Source organism: Arachis hypogaea, chromosome 15 (genome assembly GCF_003086295.3).
Source record: "Arachis hypogaea cultivar Tifrunner chromosome 15, arahy.Tifrunner.gnm2.J5K5, whole genome shotgun sequence".
Taxonomy (NCBI): Eukaryota; Viridiplantae; Streptophyta; class Magnoliopsida; order Fabales; family Fabaceae; genus Arachis; species Arachis hypogaea.
The window spans coordinates 6,735,739-6,754,650 of record NC_092050.1 but is presented as its reverse complement, the minus strand read 5'-3'; the positions used below and the strand labels follow the sequence as shown (position 1 = coordinate 6,754,650).

The window sequence follows — 18,912 nt, the reverse complement described above, 5'->3', positions numbered from 1 at the left end:
ATAGTAATTGCGTTTAGTTGAATTCTGGCTTCTGGGTAATAGGGGATTTAAAGCTAAATTAGGGTTATCGAATATAAATATTAAATACTAACAGTAAATATCAATGGAAAACTAAGGGATACATGGAGAAGACCTGTTACATATACGGAATTTCCATCTACCATACGATATAGATTATTACTATTATTATTATCTAGCAAGTGCCTAACATCTTGCAGGAAAAGAAAGTGGGCTAATTTGAAGTAATTTTTGTTATTTTTCCTACAGTTATTCCGCTTGTATTTGGTAGAAGCTTCTTCATATAATACTTAGAATTGCGAGACAGATTGATCATTTTCCTTCGCCTTTCGGGAATAGCATCGATTGAACACTCTGAAAATCCACGCCTCACAAACCTGTCAGTAAGTTGGGAATACTGTTATTTAGAAAGGCTGCCATGAAAATTGTACAGCAATAAACCAAAACAACTACTATACACAATAATCAATTTAGGAACTCTATTGGGGAAGGTAGGTACTTACCAATCTGCCGTCCGAGTAGTAAGTAGGAAAAGCTTATTCAATCCAAGCGATGATGCTTTCTTCTCGATATAATCTGCATGTATTTCATCATGTAATCAAAATACATAGTTCTTTTTTTAAGGAAAGAATTCAACACAACAAAATGGAGCATACAACTAGCTAAAGAAACAAAGAAAAGAACTCAAACAACACGTACTCAACTCCTACTTTGCCTTCAACGACCATCAACTAAGAACAGTTGCTCAAAAGCATCTTCTTAACACAAACGTTTAAAACTTGGTTATACTTAATAAAAATATTGTATCTGAAGGAGTTAATTACCTGTACCTATCAGTCTATCACTAATATTGATAGTACAATCAGTATGGAGTTTTCCAGCCAAACATCAAATGTGAAATAATCATGAATATATATAATATATAGTCGTAGTCCTAATTTAAGTTTATTATTATTATGATATCAAATATGATCTTTATATAGTGAATGGACATCTATCAAGCTTCAAGCTAAATCATCAACCATAGAAGAAATAGCATACCAAGCACTTTGTCTCCTTGTCCTTGGCCTCGACAATCAGGAGATACTGCAATAGCTGCAACCTCGCCACACTTCTCCTCAAAGTAAGGAAAAAGTGCAGCACAAGCAATTATTTGACCTTCTCTTTCAACGACAACGAAGGAATCCAGCGCTTTTAGTAGCTAGAACCAGGAAATAGTAAAAATGAGGCTTTCATATAAAATTACTACTAGACCATGTAAACTATGATCACCACAAATGACACAAGTGCAACTATGTAAACCTCTTCATCAGTCCGCTTCACTAATATGCCAGATGCCTCCAAAGGCTGAATGATTTGTTTTATTCCAGCAAGATCTGTTATCTGTGCCATCCGAGTGCCTTCGTATAGGTCACTGCAAATTGTAAATGACGGATAGGAAAATGAAAAACGTCTTTCAAGTAAAACAGCACGAATAATCTGCCGCTCTGATGCAGATAGTATATTGCAACTGCAAGGAATGTAGGAAATTCCATGAATGTCAGAATTTGGCATTCATTGAATTTTGGGTTTAGACACAAATGAAAAGAAAATATACTTCAAACATGTAATGTTTTCCTAGTGGTATGGTCTGTAACTTACGAAACACAACAAGCAGGTGCTCTAGTCTTTACACTGATGAGGTCAATTTGTTAACTTGTTTTAATTAATCATTCAGTCATTTTTTTATAGCCAATGGTTGCATAAGATTGTCGACAGATGGAGTTCAAATCCAGCCCACATATTTACAGCCTTACTGCCTTGGACAACAAGAATCTCAACAAACCCTAAAACCCTATGCTGACCATGTTATTAGAAAAAGCCTCTATCTTACCAATTTGACCCTATGCAGACAGCAGTAAGAAATCAACTGGTATGCCAACTATTCTTGAACCATGGCTATAACAGTTGAAATATAACTCAAGGATATAATTGAATTTAAAAGCACCAAAACCGAAAGTCAATTTCGGTAACCAAATATTCTACAAAGTTCACAATCATAGCAAACTGTTTTCTGGAAAGAACAGCAAAAACTGCTTACCTAGCTACCATTGTTCCCATGCCATCTCTTTTAAACAATTCCAACAACAAAACTCCACCAATAGTGCCATCCAACAAGTGAACTCTTTGAACACCACCCTGAAAAATGGCAGACACTACTATAAGCAACATACTTCTGAAACATGTATCAAATGAGGTTTGAAAGCATAGCCATTATTTCAACCAGAAACTTCTCAAGGAAATTCAAATTCCAGTTATTCTATCCACTACATGATAAAAATATTTGTAGATAAAAAGCTATACGGTTCTTCATGACAGTATGGTAGAAGAAACAGATGAAGACCATCTGTATGTTGGTCTTGTCAGGATTTTGAAAATGCTTTTGTTCTCACAAATGCTCACGAATAACAATTGTAAAATCAAATATCTCGTAAAGATAATGACATTTTTTAGAGAATGTTTCAGAAATATGATGTTAACACCAAATTATGTCACTCGAGAAATTATACTTGGAAACAGTCAATTGTTGGAAATAGTCACTTAAGCCCATATATTGAGAAATTAGTCATTTTGCAAATATTCAAAGGCTATATAGAGTGTAGATTTTAGGAGAGAGAGGGAGAGATGAACATTTGTGTCAAACAATGCTTGAAATAAACTAAAACATTCAGACCTTAGGTTACTCAAGATGTAATGTAATATAGACTTAAATAAGCACAACTACTGTGCTCGATATAGAAAGACAGAGGTGCATTATGGACTCACTCTGCAAACAAAAGCTGCAGCAGCCAATTCTGACAGGTAACCATTCATTCGACTAAGTCGCTCTTGACCTCCAATAGCAAAACCTTGCTCCCCAAACCCTAGACCATTTCCATTGTCAAAACCAACACCATTATGAAAGGTTGCATTATTCAACCCAGTAAAAGGTTTGCCATTGGTTGAAGATTGGGCAGTCCCATTAATATTGCTATGCTCGAAAGAGTTGAAACCTTCAACGTCAACAGCTTTCACATAGTTAGCAGCTATTTCACTTTGCTCTGCCCGTTTACGAATTAACATGTCTGCTTCTTGAAGAGGCAAGAAACGAATTAGGCGTCCACTCTCATCGAGTATTGGACCATCTATAATGCATATTAGCTTGTCTGCTCCAATAGCCAAGGCACACGCTGTTGCAACTTCGTAGGTGCTATAGACAATAAAAGAGAGAGAAAAAAAAAGTTAATAAATATAAGCATTTGTCAGACTCATAATTGAATAAAAGGGCAACATAATAAGTCCAGCAGCTCTAATATTCATACAAGAAATAGAAGCAGGTGATTTACACATGGATTCTGTTACCCACTTCTCTTTATGTTTTCTTTCTCTATAGGATGATTGGATCAAATCCAACAAAAAGAAAGAAGAACACATTGGCACAGGTGGAAGTCCAAAAGAAATGGCATCACTAAAATCTATGTACTGGTACATAATCAATATTTTTTTTCTTTCACAAGTCTCAAGTAACGAGGTACTACCAATCAAACTATTTCACCAACTAATGAACTGAATGACAATATATCTTATTCTTTCTCCTAAGCAGCAGATTATTGCAAATTCTTTTAGTTCTATACTCTGATGAGCCCGTTTGTTCAGATCTATTCCTATGTCCAATTGTTAAAAGATAACCGTAAAAAAATGTTTTGCACAATATTGATAAAAGAAGTCTGGTTGAACGTATAAAATAAAGGCATAAAACATTGAGCATCAGTCTCTGCAACAAGTACGCATAATATAGCATAAGATTGATACTCAAAAAAACATGAAAAACCATAAATTACCCAGAAAAAAAACTGTTATAAAGACGGCATATATATTAGCATGCAATTGTCAAAAGCCAGTTGAAGAAAGTAATCATCAGAAACTCTAAAGCATACTTGCAATTTAGTACTTCTCCAGAGCTGGAGTAGCCCAAGTTGCTTAAAATAACTACACAACCACCATCAAGCCTCTCACGCATGCGAGATGCATCTACCTTTTTAACTTCCCCGGTTGCCCCAAAATCAATTCCATTGACAACCCCTCTTCTCTGCCAAAAGGAATAAATACAAAAATAACAAGACTCTCTAACATAGTGATAACAGAAAGAGAGGATCAATTTCAAATAATCATTGCTACTTTGAAAAGTAAGCCACAAAATTCAAACCTTGGCTGCAAGAAAGTTACCACTGGCAACACTGACACCAACTTCGTGCCAACGACTATTGTCACCATGCCTGCGGATGTTGCAGATGGCGGGTCCAGGTGAAAGCTTTGCTTCTAACAGCAGCCTTATTTTCCCAGCCGCCTCCATTGCAGCAGCTAGAGATTCATCATCAGTTATTCTATACCTACCAACGTACTTAGGCTCACTCCCTACAAACACAAGAAGATCAGTATTCAGTAGCCGTGGAACCATGCTCAAAATAACAACTTTTTTTTTTACCTATTTTGCTTATTGAGGAAAAAACAAGAGAGGGTTTTGGCAAGTAACATATATTTTCACAGTATCCCATGATTATTATGCGTGCATTTAGATAACATGTGCTTTAACCAAATAATTATATTGTGACTAACCTCTCTCATACAAAAGTTGATCAATTTGAGCATGGGTCCCTGGTACAAGAACAAACCGGATTCCAAGGTGATGAAGAAAAGCTATATCCTGCAAACAGACACACAATGTTTAAATGATGCCCAGCTTCAATTCATTGACCCAAACATGATCACGGCAAAAAAACAAACATCTCATGTGCATGAGTTAACACCACCAGAACACACACAAAGAAAAACTCATCGTGCCTTGAGAACGGGATCCAGGAAAGGACTATCAACGATTTCGCCGGAAATAATGACAACAAATGTGCCACCGCGATATGCCCACAAGTAAGGCCATGCTTCCCGGAACCACCGCACGAATTGCTTGTCCTCCTCATAGTTGTAGCTCTCCTCCTCCGCACTCCCATTCACTCCTTCGTCTTTGAGCACACTGCATTTCGGTGAGATTGTTATTCCTCTCTCTCGGTTACTGGCCACCAAGGAGAGAGGATTTGTGAGGTTTGGGTGTGGGTGGGAAATGAAAGAGAAGTGGTGATAGAAAGAGCGTGTGTGTTTGGTAGGGTTTGGAAGGGATATGCAGCAGGTGGAGTTGTACAAGGAAGCCGCCATTGAAGAGATTCAAACACCAAATTGTACTTTGCAGTTGGGGAAACAGGTTGAGAGCCACCGTTGGTTTGGAACGCAGAACGGTGAACGAAGAAAGGGTTAATCTGTAATAATCATAAAAACTGGGGATAGAAAAGGTATTTTAACCATTATAGTACTCATTCAGTCATTCTCTCCGAATAATTTGTGTTTGACTTTTTTTAGCTTAAAAAGGTAGGAAGAAAGTTGGTAAGAGACCAAGAGATTTTCTCTTATAAATAAAAATATTTAAACTCTAAGAAATCTCAGAAATTAATCAGATCACAATTTATCATCTTTTTCACTGTTTATTTTTTGTAGATATTGATAAAAGAACACCAAGGTTTCTTCCTGTATTAAAAAAATTTAGCGCTTTTTCACCATTTCTTTTTAATGATAAAAAATAACAAATGCTGTTTTTGTTTTTATAATTTCTTCATTTTTTCTTGTAAAATTATAAGTTAGAAACACTCAAAATAAATCCAAATAGACCCTTGTTCCCTTCTACTACGAATTCTTGCAACTCTACAATTTTTGTGCGTCCCGCATACAGACAAATATTAATGAGAGCATGAAATTACGAGCGACACATGTTTCCCTGTCTCCCTCAATTAGTCAATTCTGATTTCTTCCCTCATCTTTATCATCATCGTGGAGCAAAGTTTAACGGCGTAAGCTGAGTCAGAAACAAAAATGGCTGGGAAAGAAATTGGTTTTAATTTATGAAGATAAAATTTTGGTGTTTGCTGTGGTCTCTAAAAATTATTGTCTAATTATTAAAAAATTAAATAATTGATTTTAAATTTTAAAATATAAAAAAGTGAAAATTTTTAAAATATTTAAAAATTACTATAAAAAAAATAAGTTAAGCACAATTGGCCTAAAATTTTACTAGAACTATGAAATCCAGCCATACACATAGCACGAATGCTATATAATACAAACACAAATACGCGACAATTTCGAAAACTTACGAAGCCACAATTATGATATGGAGATACGTAACATTTATAAAACCCACAAATACTGTTATAAAATGTGAGTTTTAAACAAAGAAAGAAACGTGGTAAACCTAAACTTAAAATATTAGTATAAGCATTATAATAAAGTATAAACTACTATAATTAAAAGTATGAAATAATATGACATCTATCAAATTAAGAAGAAATCATAGGCTGCGACTGTCACTATATGAGGAATTGATGATGAGGCTCATGGCTTCATCAATCATCAATTCAATACAAATGAATAATCCGAATACAGTCATTGCCCAGGTGGCATTACCAATGGCCTCCACAAAAAACAACCTTCCCCGGTTCCCCCTCCCTTCATCAAATCATTCCTTTTTTTCCCATCAGGACTCCAGTAACCACCATAATTGTAAGATCAAACCAATCTTCTTATTTATTTATTTATTTTTCTTTATGGTAGTGGAAAAGCATAAGGTTTTTCCAAACAAATTGGTTCTTCATTATTTTTTTTTTCCCTTAAAATATGTATTTTAGGAACTTCAACTACTCACCTACATCAAACCATTTGGTATCTACTATGTTCCTATCGAAATATGCTCCGTCCGCAACTCCCAAGTCCCAATAGTCCCACGATTCTGGCTTCTACTTTCATAATTTTTTTTTTATTTTTTAAAAAAACACACACACAAAAATGGAGCTTGAAATTTCTGGGTTAAAATTTAAATTTGCGGAAGAAAGAAGAGTCCAGATATTCTAGAAAACAATACAATAAAAAATAATGAAAAACAGAGAGTGTAGTGTAGTGTGTACCTTGAGAATGGGGTCCAAGTATGGACTATCAACAATTTCTGCGGAGATGACAAGAACGAAGACGCTGTCCCTATGAACAGATATGTAAGGCTGTGCTTCACGGAGAACCTTCACGAACTGTTCGTCTCCTACTTCTTCTTCTTTCTCCTCTCTTCTTCTTCCGCACCCTCTCACAAACCACTCTGCCTTCTTTTTCCTCTTCTCCAGCATGTACCTACAGCCGCACCCCAACCCCAACCTTGTTGAACCCGGATTCCAGAAGCGGTAGCACGTGGGGACACGTGACACTGATGACGACCATGTTTCCGGTGGCTGCCACAATCGAACAGAGATGGGTGGTTTCGAAGTTCTAGGCGCAGCCATAGATATATGTATGTGTTAGGTGAATGGCTTATTTAACGGATCTCTCTATATCTACGGTGATTTTAGGAGCGATATGCATGTATATGTAATTTTATATATAAAACTGAGATTTGTAGCTACGAGGAGGCCTTTTATAGGACCAGGGATGCCGCCGGCAATTCACCACTTACGCGGCGAAACGCTAGCATTCGATGTAGACGTTAATAATTACTATTTATTGCCCTCACATATAAATAATATTACTAACAAATGGCAAGCTTTTAAAAAAAAATCAACAATCTATATAAAATATAGAAAAAGTCTAGGGACCAGCAATTTTTGTATTTTTTAGCCAGCACTTAATCATCAAAACAAAAGTGAGTGATCTCCCACTATTAGATGTAATTTCACATCATTAAAAATATTATTAATGACTAATTGATGGTTACAAAACATCAAAATTACTCGCCTATAGCATTCTTCTAAATTATATAAATATTTATATACAAAATTACAAATATATCATAATTAATATTTTATATGAGCATAGTAATTTGAAATTAATAATAAGAACAGAGTCGTTCAATGCATATATGATATTACATAAAAAATAAATAGAGCAACATAAATAAAAAATAAATATTCTTTTGTCATATAGTATTTTACCTCTTCTTTCTACAACAAAAATTAAAATTTATTAAAAATTAATGTATTTAGTCTAAATACATTAATATTTTAATAAATTTAAAAATTAAAAAAATAGTAATTTAAAAAAAAAATTAAACAGTAATATAGAAATATTTATTTTGATAATTCATAAAAATTGAATTCATAAATATAAATACTACATAAATTGATCTAGGCTCAAAATTAATTGTAAAAAATCATATGTAATTATTTTACATAAAATTAATAACTAAAAAATATTAGATAATAATTTAATTAAATATATTAAATTATTTAATAATATTTAATTATTAATTTTATACGAAGATAATCACATATCAATTCCTATAAAAATTAATAGGGTATTGTTGTAATATTTTTTAATAACAGTATTCCCAACTTACTGACAGGTTTGTGAGGCGTGGATTTTCAGAGTGTTCAATCGATGCTATTCCCGAAAGGCGAAGGAAAATGATCAATCTATCTCGCAATTCTAAGTATTATATGAAGAAGCTTCTACCAAATACAAGCGGAATAACTGTAGGAAAAATTACTTCAAATTAGCCCACTTTCTTTTCCTGCACTTACTAGATAATAATAATAATAGTAATAATCTATATGGTATGGTAGATGGAAATTCAGTATATGTAACAGGTCTTCTCCATGTATCCCTTAGTTTTCCATTGATATTTCCTGTTAGTATTTAATATTTATATTCGATAACCCTAATCTCTGCCATCCAGTCTCAATCTCGACCTCTCCCTCAAAAACAGTCTTAAATTAAGTTACACTAAGGCTTAACGCTATGGCAAAATTGATGTTTTTAACGGGAGCAGTGGCAGTGGTGGGCGCCACCAAAGTGCACCGTTTGTCCGTTTGTTGTATATTTGCGTGATTCTGTGTTGTACTTTTATCTTGTTTTGCTGTGTTGTCTGCATCCTAGTCATGTCATAGGAACCCGTTCTTGAAATCACTACTTGGTAGTTGCTGGGGGTGGTGTCTTACCGTGGTTGGTGAGAAACTACAGAAGCAGGAACACAGTAAAAAAATGTAAACAACTAGAGGAGCCATATGATATTTTTTTGTTTTGGTATTTAGTAAGAATTAAAAAAAAAATGATAAATAGGTCTTTAACTTTTTGGTCTACAAATATTTAAGTTCTGAAAATTTAAAAATACATTTAAGTATCTGGCATTCTTAATATCTAGACAAATCGATCATTTTGTTTACTTAGGTCTCTCAAACCCAACGGAAAAATTAAACATGGCTTCCGTTGTATTGAGCTGGCCGATATACGGATGCACACGTAGAAAAATTTTTAAAATTAGACAAATTAGATCCAATGATCGATATATCCAAATTTTGAGAAGGTTAATGACTTAAATATATTTTCAAATCCTCAGGTATTTAAATGTCCATAAGTCAAAAGGTCAAGATCTTATTTACCCTTTCTCTCAAAGAAAATTTAACGTTTTATTTTCATTTAAGAAATTGAAGACCGAAAAATATACTATTTATTTATATATATTTAAAAATGAGTGTTATTTGAATACTTCAAACAATCTACGAGTAAAAAATTTAGATAAAAAGGTTATTTTTTGAAAACGTATATCACATCAAAATCTAAGAATAATAAAATAACTTTTTTGTAAAGAGGACTCACTCTATTTGAAAAGGATATCACTAGAAGAAGCCAAACTACAATGTATTTAACGAAAAAATGGTTTATCCTTCTTTCATTTCTTTGCCTATTTGAAAAAGGATTCCTCAAAAGAGTCATAGGCTAAGTTTGAGGCATGGTTAGCCACCGGTTCAAGTTAGAGACATGCTTCAACACAATCGTGATATTTGTAGCATTATTGGAGCATAGGATTGGAATCAAACATAGAAATTGATAGGTGGGATCGTCAATGCAATCAGACGTGAATATTGATAGGTGGGAACGTCCACTCAACTTTCCCAAAATTAAGAGAGGACCACAGAAAAAAAAAAAAAAAGAATAGCTCAAGCTAAAGGGCACGACTGGTATATGCTTATATTGATATGAAAGGAGGAACTAAATGCTTAGGTTGTCACGGTCCTTGCAGTAACTAAAGATTCAAATAAGCAACTACCAAACAATCAGTACCACGCTCTAGTGCAATATCTCAATACATCATCGCAGTGCTCTCCGACCGTAGATCCTAAAACTTGACGGAGACATGGCCAATAAACTAAGGCAACTATGTCATGTTCTCCACTATAGTATAGTCTCAGATGATCACATCTAACAACTACAGTTTCAATTCTTGAACTGATGGTCTGGACTGAACTTGAGATTACTTTTCAGTTTTCAGTGTACTCTCTTGTTTTCAAAATAACTCTTTTTTTTTTTTAATTTCAATGATGACATCTACATGCAAATACAAATATGTTTAACCAACTATTTCAAATTATTTAATGGTGAATATTATGGTGTCTAAAAAGTAGTATCTATTTACTAAAAATGGTTAAAAGTTATTATTTAATTTAAAAGATATAAAAATAAATAATTTTTAAAAAATCAAAACTTACTACAAAAAGTAAGTTAAGCAAAATTTAGACAAAAATTTATAAACACCATAAAATTGGCCTTATTTAATAGTTTATAATATCATCATCACACCAAGATGTCACAATTGAAATAGTAATCTTTTTTGATATATTAAAAGAATAAAAGCTTAATGTATTTAGATGTAAAATAGATCTAGATACATTAATTTTTGGGTAAAGTACTAAATTGGTCCCTTGGGTTTGGGCGTAATCTTGTTTTGGTCCTTAAAGTTTAAAGTGTTATATTTGAATCCAAAAAAGTTTCATTTAGCTTCAATGTAGTCCCACCGTGAGGTCAAAGTTAAATAATTAACGAAATGTGCTACATGACAACAATACAATAACAAGGTCGATAATCTAGAGAATAAGTACAAGTTTCAGAGACACAAAATCAACCGTGGATGCATCAATACATTTATTTACCATTCTCCTTAGTTCTATAGAAAATATTTCATTTAAATTGTAAGAAAATGTATTAATGCATCCATAGTTAATTTTGTGCCTCTGGAGCTTGTACGACCTTGTTCTTGTACTACTGTCATGTAAGACATTTCGTTAATTATTTAACTTTGACCTCATGGTAGGACTACATTGAAACTAAATGAAACTTTTTTGTATTCAAATAGGACATTTTAAACATTAAGGATCAAAAGAGAATTATGCCCGAACACAGGGTACCAATTTAGTACTTTACCGTTAATTTTTTAAAGTGTAAATACTATAAAAAATAGTCAAAACTACAATATATCAGCTGGCACCATGTTTAAGATTCAGCAGTGCAATAACGAAAGAAGATAACAGTGTTTTTTTTTTCTTTTAAAAAAAAAATTACGTCAATGGAGATGTGCCCAAATAATGATGAGACTCAAGGCAATATACAACAAATTAGGGGCTAAAATATCCCCCAATAATGCAGTCATCTTATCAGTACTTCAAACAGAAAAAGAAAACTGAACAAAAGCTTAAAATATGGTACAAAATTGCACGTAAGAATCCGAATATTTATGATGTGTTTTCAGAGCAATAGGCAAAGATTTGAAGAAAGGCGAGACGCAATGGAAAAAAAGAGAACAAGATCGAGACGGATGCCGTTGGTAATTGGTAGTGATTTTACGTAATATTTCATCTCGATGTTCTAGTCTTTTTCGGAGTTTTTGCCAAAGCCTTAGTGGAGTTCGAGAACTTGATGTGATAAAGATAGATATTGATCGAATGAGGACCCAGTAAAGCGAACGGCCGCGAGAGAACGAGATATATAGGTAACCTCCTTAGAAGCTTGAAAAGATTGAAAATAAAATATCAAATCAAGATTGAAGATTGAAAACTACCTACCTGGCCATTGGGTTTCTAACTTCTGATTTAAAAAAAAAAAAAGAAGGAAAATTACAGAACCAACAATAGAGCTCAAGAATCGCTACATAATTTTATCAACACGAGACTCCATAGAAAATCACAAGGAAAACAAACTCATAAATTTAGCAGTGCTGTTGTGGTGACGATAGTGCAAATAGTACTTCAACAACAATTAAACTCAGATAACAATCACCATAGTTACAAGACTAAGAAATAAGACTCAAGTGTTAACACAATTGTAGAGACGCAAATGCTTCGTCTATTGAAAATAAATGAATAAAGTGTTTTTTTTTTCCTTCTTTTTTTGGGGTTTCGGGAAGGAAAAGAAAGGGGAGGGGGGGTTAACTCCTAAGATAGTAACAACAGTATAATGAACTGACGGATCATACAAATGAAACTACTAGTGGGCACAAATATCTACAGCCTAGAAAATTAATTGTCATACAAATTTCACACCATTTAAAATCCTCTAATATCTAATCTACAACATTGCCCTTCTGTTTTCGCTTCTGTATAGGTGGAATCAACAATTACATCTGACAATCACGTACCTTAGGTTATGTCACCTACTTCAAGCTACCATGAGTTTGTGAAGAGTCCATGCCGAGGGAGCTCAAGACCAAAACTGCCACGTACGCTGCTCGTCATTTCTGGAGTTGGGTGTTACAGTTATCCTATCTGCATTAGTGGACAGCCATTTACTGAAATCAGGAGATGAAACAAGTTCTTCCAAGGCTTTTTCAGTGGACTCCTTAGTGAACGCATCCCATTCTGCTGCTGAATATTTTCTTCTCTCAGGTGTGTTGTGTATGATGGATGGGAATAAATCCTCTGTTAGCTTCTTGGGTGGTGTTCTAGTGAAAACTGACCAGGAACAAACTTAGTGTGTTAAGCAAAACTTATTCAGTGCTTTCCTTTCTCCCCTAATCATCAGGAGAACTAGATAAGAGGTGACATTTCCAATGCAAAGATAAGTATATTGAGATGAGCAAACCTCGTTCAGAAGATTTACAAGGTGACAGGGTGAAACTTTTTAGTGGAGGTTGAAGAAATGTAGAATCCTCTTTGCTTTGCATATTGTACACATGTCCATCATTTGAATTATCAAAAGGTGATGAATCAGGATCCTGGGATCTCCTCCTGTTCTTTTTAGGTGATTTGAACATACTCCTGCAAAATTATTTCACAATAAGAATATACAGGACAAATAGTTTTCAGAAAACCCCTCATGACTACAAAGTGCCCACAGTTTAATAGCTTGAGCGTCAAAACTAGGAAATTGCAAATCATAAAAAACAATCCACATAATATGATTTACATTAGGTGGTCTCCTATTTATTGATGATATTGAAAAGTAGAACCCCAGTACTGAAAAAGATTACAAAGTAGGATTCAGAGTTCATGAAAGTGGACTAACCTGCGCAAGCGACGAAGGAATCTCGATCTAAGCACTCTCTTCATCACGTTGACCAGTGATCCACATAACAAGGCCAATGCTCCCAACAGAGGATCCATTGAACTCTGCATGCAACATAATCTTATCAAAGCTGTGATCATATGTATGATATGTGAAATAATGGGAAAGTAAGGATAAATGAAAGAAAAACCTGAAGGATCATAACAGCAGCCAAAATGCGAATGGCCCATACAACAAATTGAGCAGTGCTTATGTCCACAGATCCATCTTCAGTCAGGACAAGTTTGCGGACCACCCAGAACCCCAACCAGGCTCCAAGTATCGTGACAAAGGCAAGCGAAAATATTGCCAACTGTAGTTGAAATTTCATGAGTAAAGCATTCAGAGATCCTCGAAGACATACGTAATTTGATACACACATGATACAAAAAGAAAGGCAGATAAACAAAGCAGTCCATAGTACATTCTGTAGTAACCAGAAATGAAATGACAAATGACAATATAATAGATGATTTGTCAAATACACAAAAGCGCACGCACACACATCTTGTGGAAACAATATAGTCTGAGTTCCCAACACTGATCTTAGCATTCTTACGTTTCTCACCCTCCTGCTCCCTACTCCTTCAGGACCTGTGATGTTACATATAGTATTTCCAAATTCCCATTTCTGATCTTTAACATTCTTACATTTCTCACCTACCTACTCCTTTCAGACCTGTGATGTCTTGCAATTTTAACAGCCACCACCTCTCCACCTAGACATAGCAGCTCTCATTTTCACTACACTCAGACCATGTAGTGCACATCCTCATATGGACCTTGAACACAACAAACCTTGTTTTCTTTGTAATGCAGAAATCCAACACGCCAATTCATAGGACACTGCTGGATTAGATCGCAACAGGTTTGAAGATGGATTTTAACCAAATGCCAACTCTCCAACCTAACCAAAGCCTGGGACCAGCTAAGAGAAGTTAAACCTTCTTGTTTCGAATATTAACCGAGAAAGTTGCAGAAACTTAGAAAGCTCATGTGTGTCATTTTTTGACAGGCTGTTGCTTCAAAGAGATATGGCCTTTGATGGCCAATGGTTCAAATTAAATTTACAGAGGAAAGAAGTTAACCATCACAATCATAATTCAGAAAACAAATGAATAGAGTGAAATACTCTAGAAAATACTAAAGCTAATTTTCAGAAAGCTTAGATAACTTACATACAGGATTATACATGTCTTCATCAATTCCTAACTCTGTAAGCATTGCACGAATTAAGCCTGGCACATAGCGGAGGAGGAAGGTCCCAAAACCAATCTGTAAAATGATGGTTGGAATTATAAGATCCACATTCATCAAAGATATTATGTGAAATGGAAGTGAATTGTATTGAGGTTACACTTACAGCAGATGAATATATAAATATACCAAGGGAACTCTTCCGACCAGTTGGAAGCAGTTTCATTCCCTGTCAATTAGAAGAGACAAATTCCATGCTAAGATCAACAAAGTATTAATTAGAGGAAACTGGATTTTAGTGTCAACATCTAGCAACCATGTTATACACAAGTTAGATATATCAGCTTTTATAATCTATGCTCTAGCATCATATTCAACAAAAATTCATTCCAAACTACCCGGACTGATTTAAACTATAAAATAAATTACAGCCCAATGAATTATGTGATACAATTTCAGCCATGAATAGTAACTGTTTTGCATTTTTGCCTTAATGACCAAGACCATCAAAGATATTGCAAGAAAAATTTGGATCAGACAAGATAAGCCTACAAGAGCTGACATTTTCTTGAGAGGAAGAATTGATGAAGTCTTGGTCAATTTCTCAACAAGACTCCTCATCCTAAACATCATATGAGAGTACAGTCAAACTATCTAAAGTTCTAAACATCGAGGAACAGTAACAAGTTACCTGGTAAAGAATCATAAGTATCACAAGAATGACCCCAACTGCCATTGCGCTGCTATAATAAAATGCTAACGATTTGCTTAAGAAGGATGCCAAGCTCATTAGAGTAATACCCAATATTAACAATACAACACGATATGCAAAAAATTCTGCAAGAGAGAGAGAGATAGAGAGAACAGCATTAGAGCCGGTTGACAGTGTTCTTAAGATGGATCAATAGCACAACAAGAAGCTATAACACATCAATTTGACAAACACAACTAAGACCATTAACCTTCTTCGACAGACACCTCAAAATTTTCCAGTGTTGAGCTAGCAGTCCTTATATCTAAGAGCTTGTGGTCAAAAGGAGACATTGATCGAACCCAAGAACCCTTGGTAACTTTTTCCCACTGGCCTTGTGAGCACATTCCTACAGCAAGAGATGCATTCCTGAACAAGATGCACAAAATTGCCCTAATAAATTAGATATACCATTTTACAAATCCTAGTTCAATTTAATAAACGAAAACTATGAGTTACAAAGGGAATAATATTGCATAATCAAATTGAGACTTGAGGTATAAGCCTAGTCCTAGAGAAAATGGTGTTCACCATGTTCACTCACCAAGACAACAAATCACTAGAACCAACCTCATTGATCAAATACATATTCATACCGAGCACAAAAAGATTCTTCAAAAGCAGATAGGCTACACAAATACACACCTATGGAAACAGATCTCTATGTGTGGAATGCGAACATTTGGATCTGCAGGCAACACCTTCACTTTCATGGAGTGCGCGAATTTACTCAGGTTTCTAAACCTTGACAGTCCGCGTATCCTAACTCTTTCGACAACCACACTAACACCAGGCTTAGAACCAGGAGATTTCCCCACAGGAAAGCCACGTGATAGCTGCAGTGTCGAATTCTGGTTAAGACCTGCAAAAAGAATAAGCCAAATTTCAACCTCCATAAAGCACCAGATTTACATATCTGCATGTGATACTGTGATAGATAATTGATAAATCACACTTATCCACTAGAGCCAAGAAACTTATGTATAACTAAGCCAAACATCCCAACAATATGATATTCACTTGAAGAAACAATTTATACAAAGGAATGTCAACATAACTAAGAGCACATCCACCACTACAAATGTTATAATAAGGACATTACTAAAGAAATTTACGGTATCTCTGTCTGCATCATGTAACAAGTAAGCACATAACCATGCTTATAGGTAGATACAACAATAACAGCAAATATAGTAAAACCCTATACTTGAAATTTTGATTAAAAAATTTTAAGAACGATGAGATAGGGATAAAGAATGCGTACATAAAGAATGTTCATCAGCCAATACCAGAACCGCAGAAGCCCAAAGACATAACAGAAGAAGAAGGAAAGCAAAAGGAGCAGCATGTTGAGCACGAGTACCCGCCATCGCTATGGCTGAGCTTGGAAATCCGAAAGAGGAAGAAGAGGCGCGCGTTCAAAATCCGCTAAAAGCTGAGGGTAATTCTGCAAAAACCAAAATTTTTGGGCCTCTACCAAGTGTCTTCAGTCCAATATCCATTTCTGTTGGGGCTGAAACCGGTCTAACACTAACCCAAACTAAAGATGCTGAGTACTACATTGAGAGATTGAGACTAAAACTTAAATATATGAGTTTAATTAAGTTTTAATATTATGTTTGGTAACTGATTTATGTTTTAATATTTTGTTTAATTTAAAATAAATATAAAAATTAAATAAAAATATTTATTAAAATATTTTAGTTATTAAAAAATATTATTAAAATTTCAGTTTTTATCTGTATAAATTTTATTTTTTTGTGTTTTAAGGTATTGAAAAGACTAAAATTTTATATTTTGAGACTAAAATTTTAGTTTCAATCTCTGGTCATTATAGTCTCGATTCCCAATTTAGTCACTCAAAACAAACAATATCTTAGATCCTCTAAAATAAATTAAAAAAAGTCAGTAAAATAATAAAGTGAGAAATTAATCACCATTATTTTTATAAAGTGCATGTCCTACTATCTTAATTTTTTATCAACTTTTTTATTTTAGAGGATAATTTTTTTCAAAAGTAATTTGTATTTTAAAATTATTAATGTATATTCATGTTTAAGAACTATTATTTATTATATTTATTTTAAATTTTAGAAGCAATTTTATTAAATATGATTATTATAACTTATACTTATTGAATATAACTTTTAATTTATATCAAATATAATTGTTACATTTAAAAAAAAAAAAAAACTAAAAACGATATACAAGTTTTAAAGGGAACAATAATACCAAATCCACCCATAGTCTATAACTTTTATTTTAGATCTATAATATGTTGTAACATGTATTAGTGACATGCTTAAAACAATACGTATATTTATCAACTTAAGATCTTGTCCGATTGCAATATTTATTACTCACATGCTTGTTTGGTTTTCTGTTTGGTAAGAAAAAGAAGATCGAAAATCAAATCACTTTCCTTAGCTGGAGGTCATATATATACCCGTCTTTTGAATCAGCAAAAGAAAGGCATGCATGTGTACATCGAAAGAACTAACATAAAACAGAACAAACATAGGTATAGAAAATGTTTCATCAAGCTTTTGATGGGAAAGACAAGAATGTCCTAAAAGCGGGGGATAAAGTGATTGCATCATTGACCCTCGATTCAAGCAAAAACAAATTAAAGCAAAACCATAGGTACGTGCAAAATTGAATTGGAGAATATGGTGCACAACGGAGCAAGCACTACCAGAAAATAAGTGTCGGATTGTGAACATTAGTGGAGGATTTTTAGTTTATTCTGACTCCAAAATCTTGATTGTCTGCTCTGTTGTAGATTCCGGAGTCAATGACAACATTATTTTTCTCCTTGGTGAGTTAATAAGCTATCATTTAAGATTGGAATGCAGACCAATTCATCATTATGATAGTGTAGTAATATCAGTAAAAAATACATCCTGTGATATTAGCTAATACAACAGTCAGCATGTAATTTTTGCTTGGTCAACAAACACCATAATAAATCTTTGAAATAACATAATGCTTTAAAATACTTGCTTAGCTCAAGTGACTTGCTAATTGTTCCCAGAATTAAAGTAACGATATAGTATCCTAAAAGTTTTCTTAAACATTTTTTATACTAAAGGAAAAGAGCTTGTTAGAAGAACAAATTATCAGAAGAAATAGTGGTAATAATTGTGGTATAGTAATAATTGTAATTATCATTTAGTTTCATTCGAAAACTAAATACTCTACAGTCTAGATAACTTATTTGAACGAAAAATCTTTGTATATATTGTGGTGTAGTAATTATTGTAATTACATTTAGTCTAGGTATATTATAATAGACCGTTACATATTCATAGGAGCGGAGCCAGATGGTAGGAAAGGGGGGTAATGACTAATAACCCCCCTAATTTTAATTTTTTATATGTAAATTATATGTAAATTTTAGTTTAATCTCTTTAAAATTTTATTTTAGTCTTATTTTATTGTATAAATATTTTTGGTTTTTTTCTAATATTTTATCTAGCTCCATCCCTGCATACTCAAATATAGCTGTAGGGATGAGAGTAAACTCTTCTAAGACT

General features: G+C 33.8%; 2 protein-coding genes across 5 annotated transcripts; both read right to left on the bottom strand.

Annotated features, from left to right (window-relative positions):
• Positions 1-46: 46 nt before the first annotated feature.
• Positions 47-7,670, bottom strand: LOC112748268 (probable amino-acid acetyltransferase NAGS2, chloroplastic). 4 transcript variants are annotated; one of them, XM_072218508.1, is made up of 10 exons: positions 7,041-7,670; positions 4,654-4,741; positions 4,244-4,452; positions 3,975-4,126; positions 2,824-3,247; positions 2,099-2,196; positions 1,321-1,528; positions 1,060-1,219; positions 522-594; positions 47-395 (listed from the first exon to the last, which is right to left on the bottom strand). In XM_072218508.1, exons 1-10 carry the CDS (start codon positions 7,401-7,403, stop codon positions 233-235), a joined length of 1,938 nt encoding a protein of 645 aa, XP_072074609.1. In that variant the 5' UTR covers positions 7,404-7,670; the 3' UTR covers positions 47-232. The 4 variants fall into 4 exon arrangements, with proteins under 4 accessions (XP_072074609.1, XP_072074610.1, XP_025652266.1 ...); XM_072218509.1 differs by having other exon boundaries at positions 1,321-1,432; XM_025796481.2 differs by lacking the exon at positions 7,041-7,670 and adding an exon at positions 4,879-5,743.
• Positions 7,671-12,208: 4,538 nt separating this feature from the next.
• Positions 12,209-16,902, bottom strand: LOC112748261 (uncharacterized). Its single transcript, XM_025796475.3, has 10 exons — positions 16,641-16,902; positions 16,022-16,238; positions 15,588-15,745; positions 15,317-15,462; positions 14,792-14,854; positions 14,611-14,703; positions 13,580-13,741; positions 13,390-13,493; positions 12,967-13,142; positions 12,209-12,836 (listed from the first exon to the last, which is right to left on the bottom strand). The coding sequence occupies exons 1-10, from the start codon at positions 16,744-16,746 to the stop codon at positions 12,586-12,588; spliced, it is 1,476 nt and encodes a 491-aa protein (XP_025652260.1). The 5' UTR covers positions 16,747-16,902; the 3' UTR covers positions 12,209-12,585.
• Between the last annotated feature and the right edge of the window lie 2,010 nt (positions 16,903-18,912).

Coding starts and splice junctions, on each gene's coding strand:
- LOC112748261 (XM_025796475.3), bottom strand. CDS start 16,746: ATGGCGGGTACTCGTGCTCAACATGCTGCTCCTTTTGCTTTCCTTCTT. Junction 14,704..14,791: donor TATTTATATATTCATCTGCT/GTAAGTGTAACC, acceptor ATCATTTTACAG/ATTGGTTTTGGGACCTTCCT. Junction 12,837..12,966: donor TTGTAAATCTTCTGAACGAG/GTTTGCTCATCT, acceptor GTTCCTGGTCAG/TTTTCACTAGAACACCACCC.
- LOC112748268 (XM_025796481.2), bottom strand. CDS start 5,244: ATGGCGGCTTCCTTGTACAACTCCACCTGCTGCATATCCCTTCCAAAC. Junction 4,127..4,243: donor GTAACTTTCTTGCAGCCAAG/GTTTGAATTTTG, acceptor TCCTTTTGGCAG/AGAAGAGGGGTTGTCAATGG. Junction 3,248..3,974: donor GGAGAAGTACTAAATTGCAA/GTATGCTTTAGA, acceptor TATTGTCTATAG/CACCTACGAAGTTGCAACAG.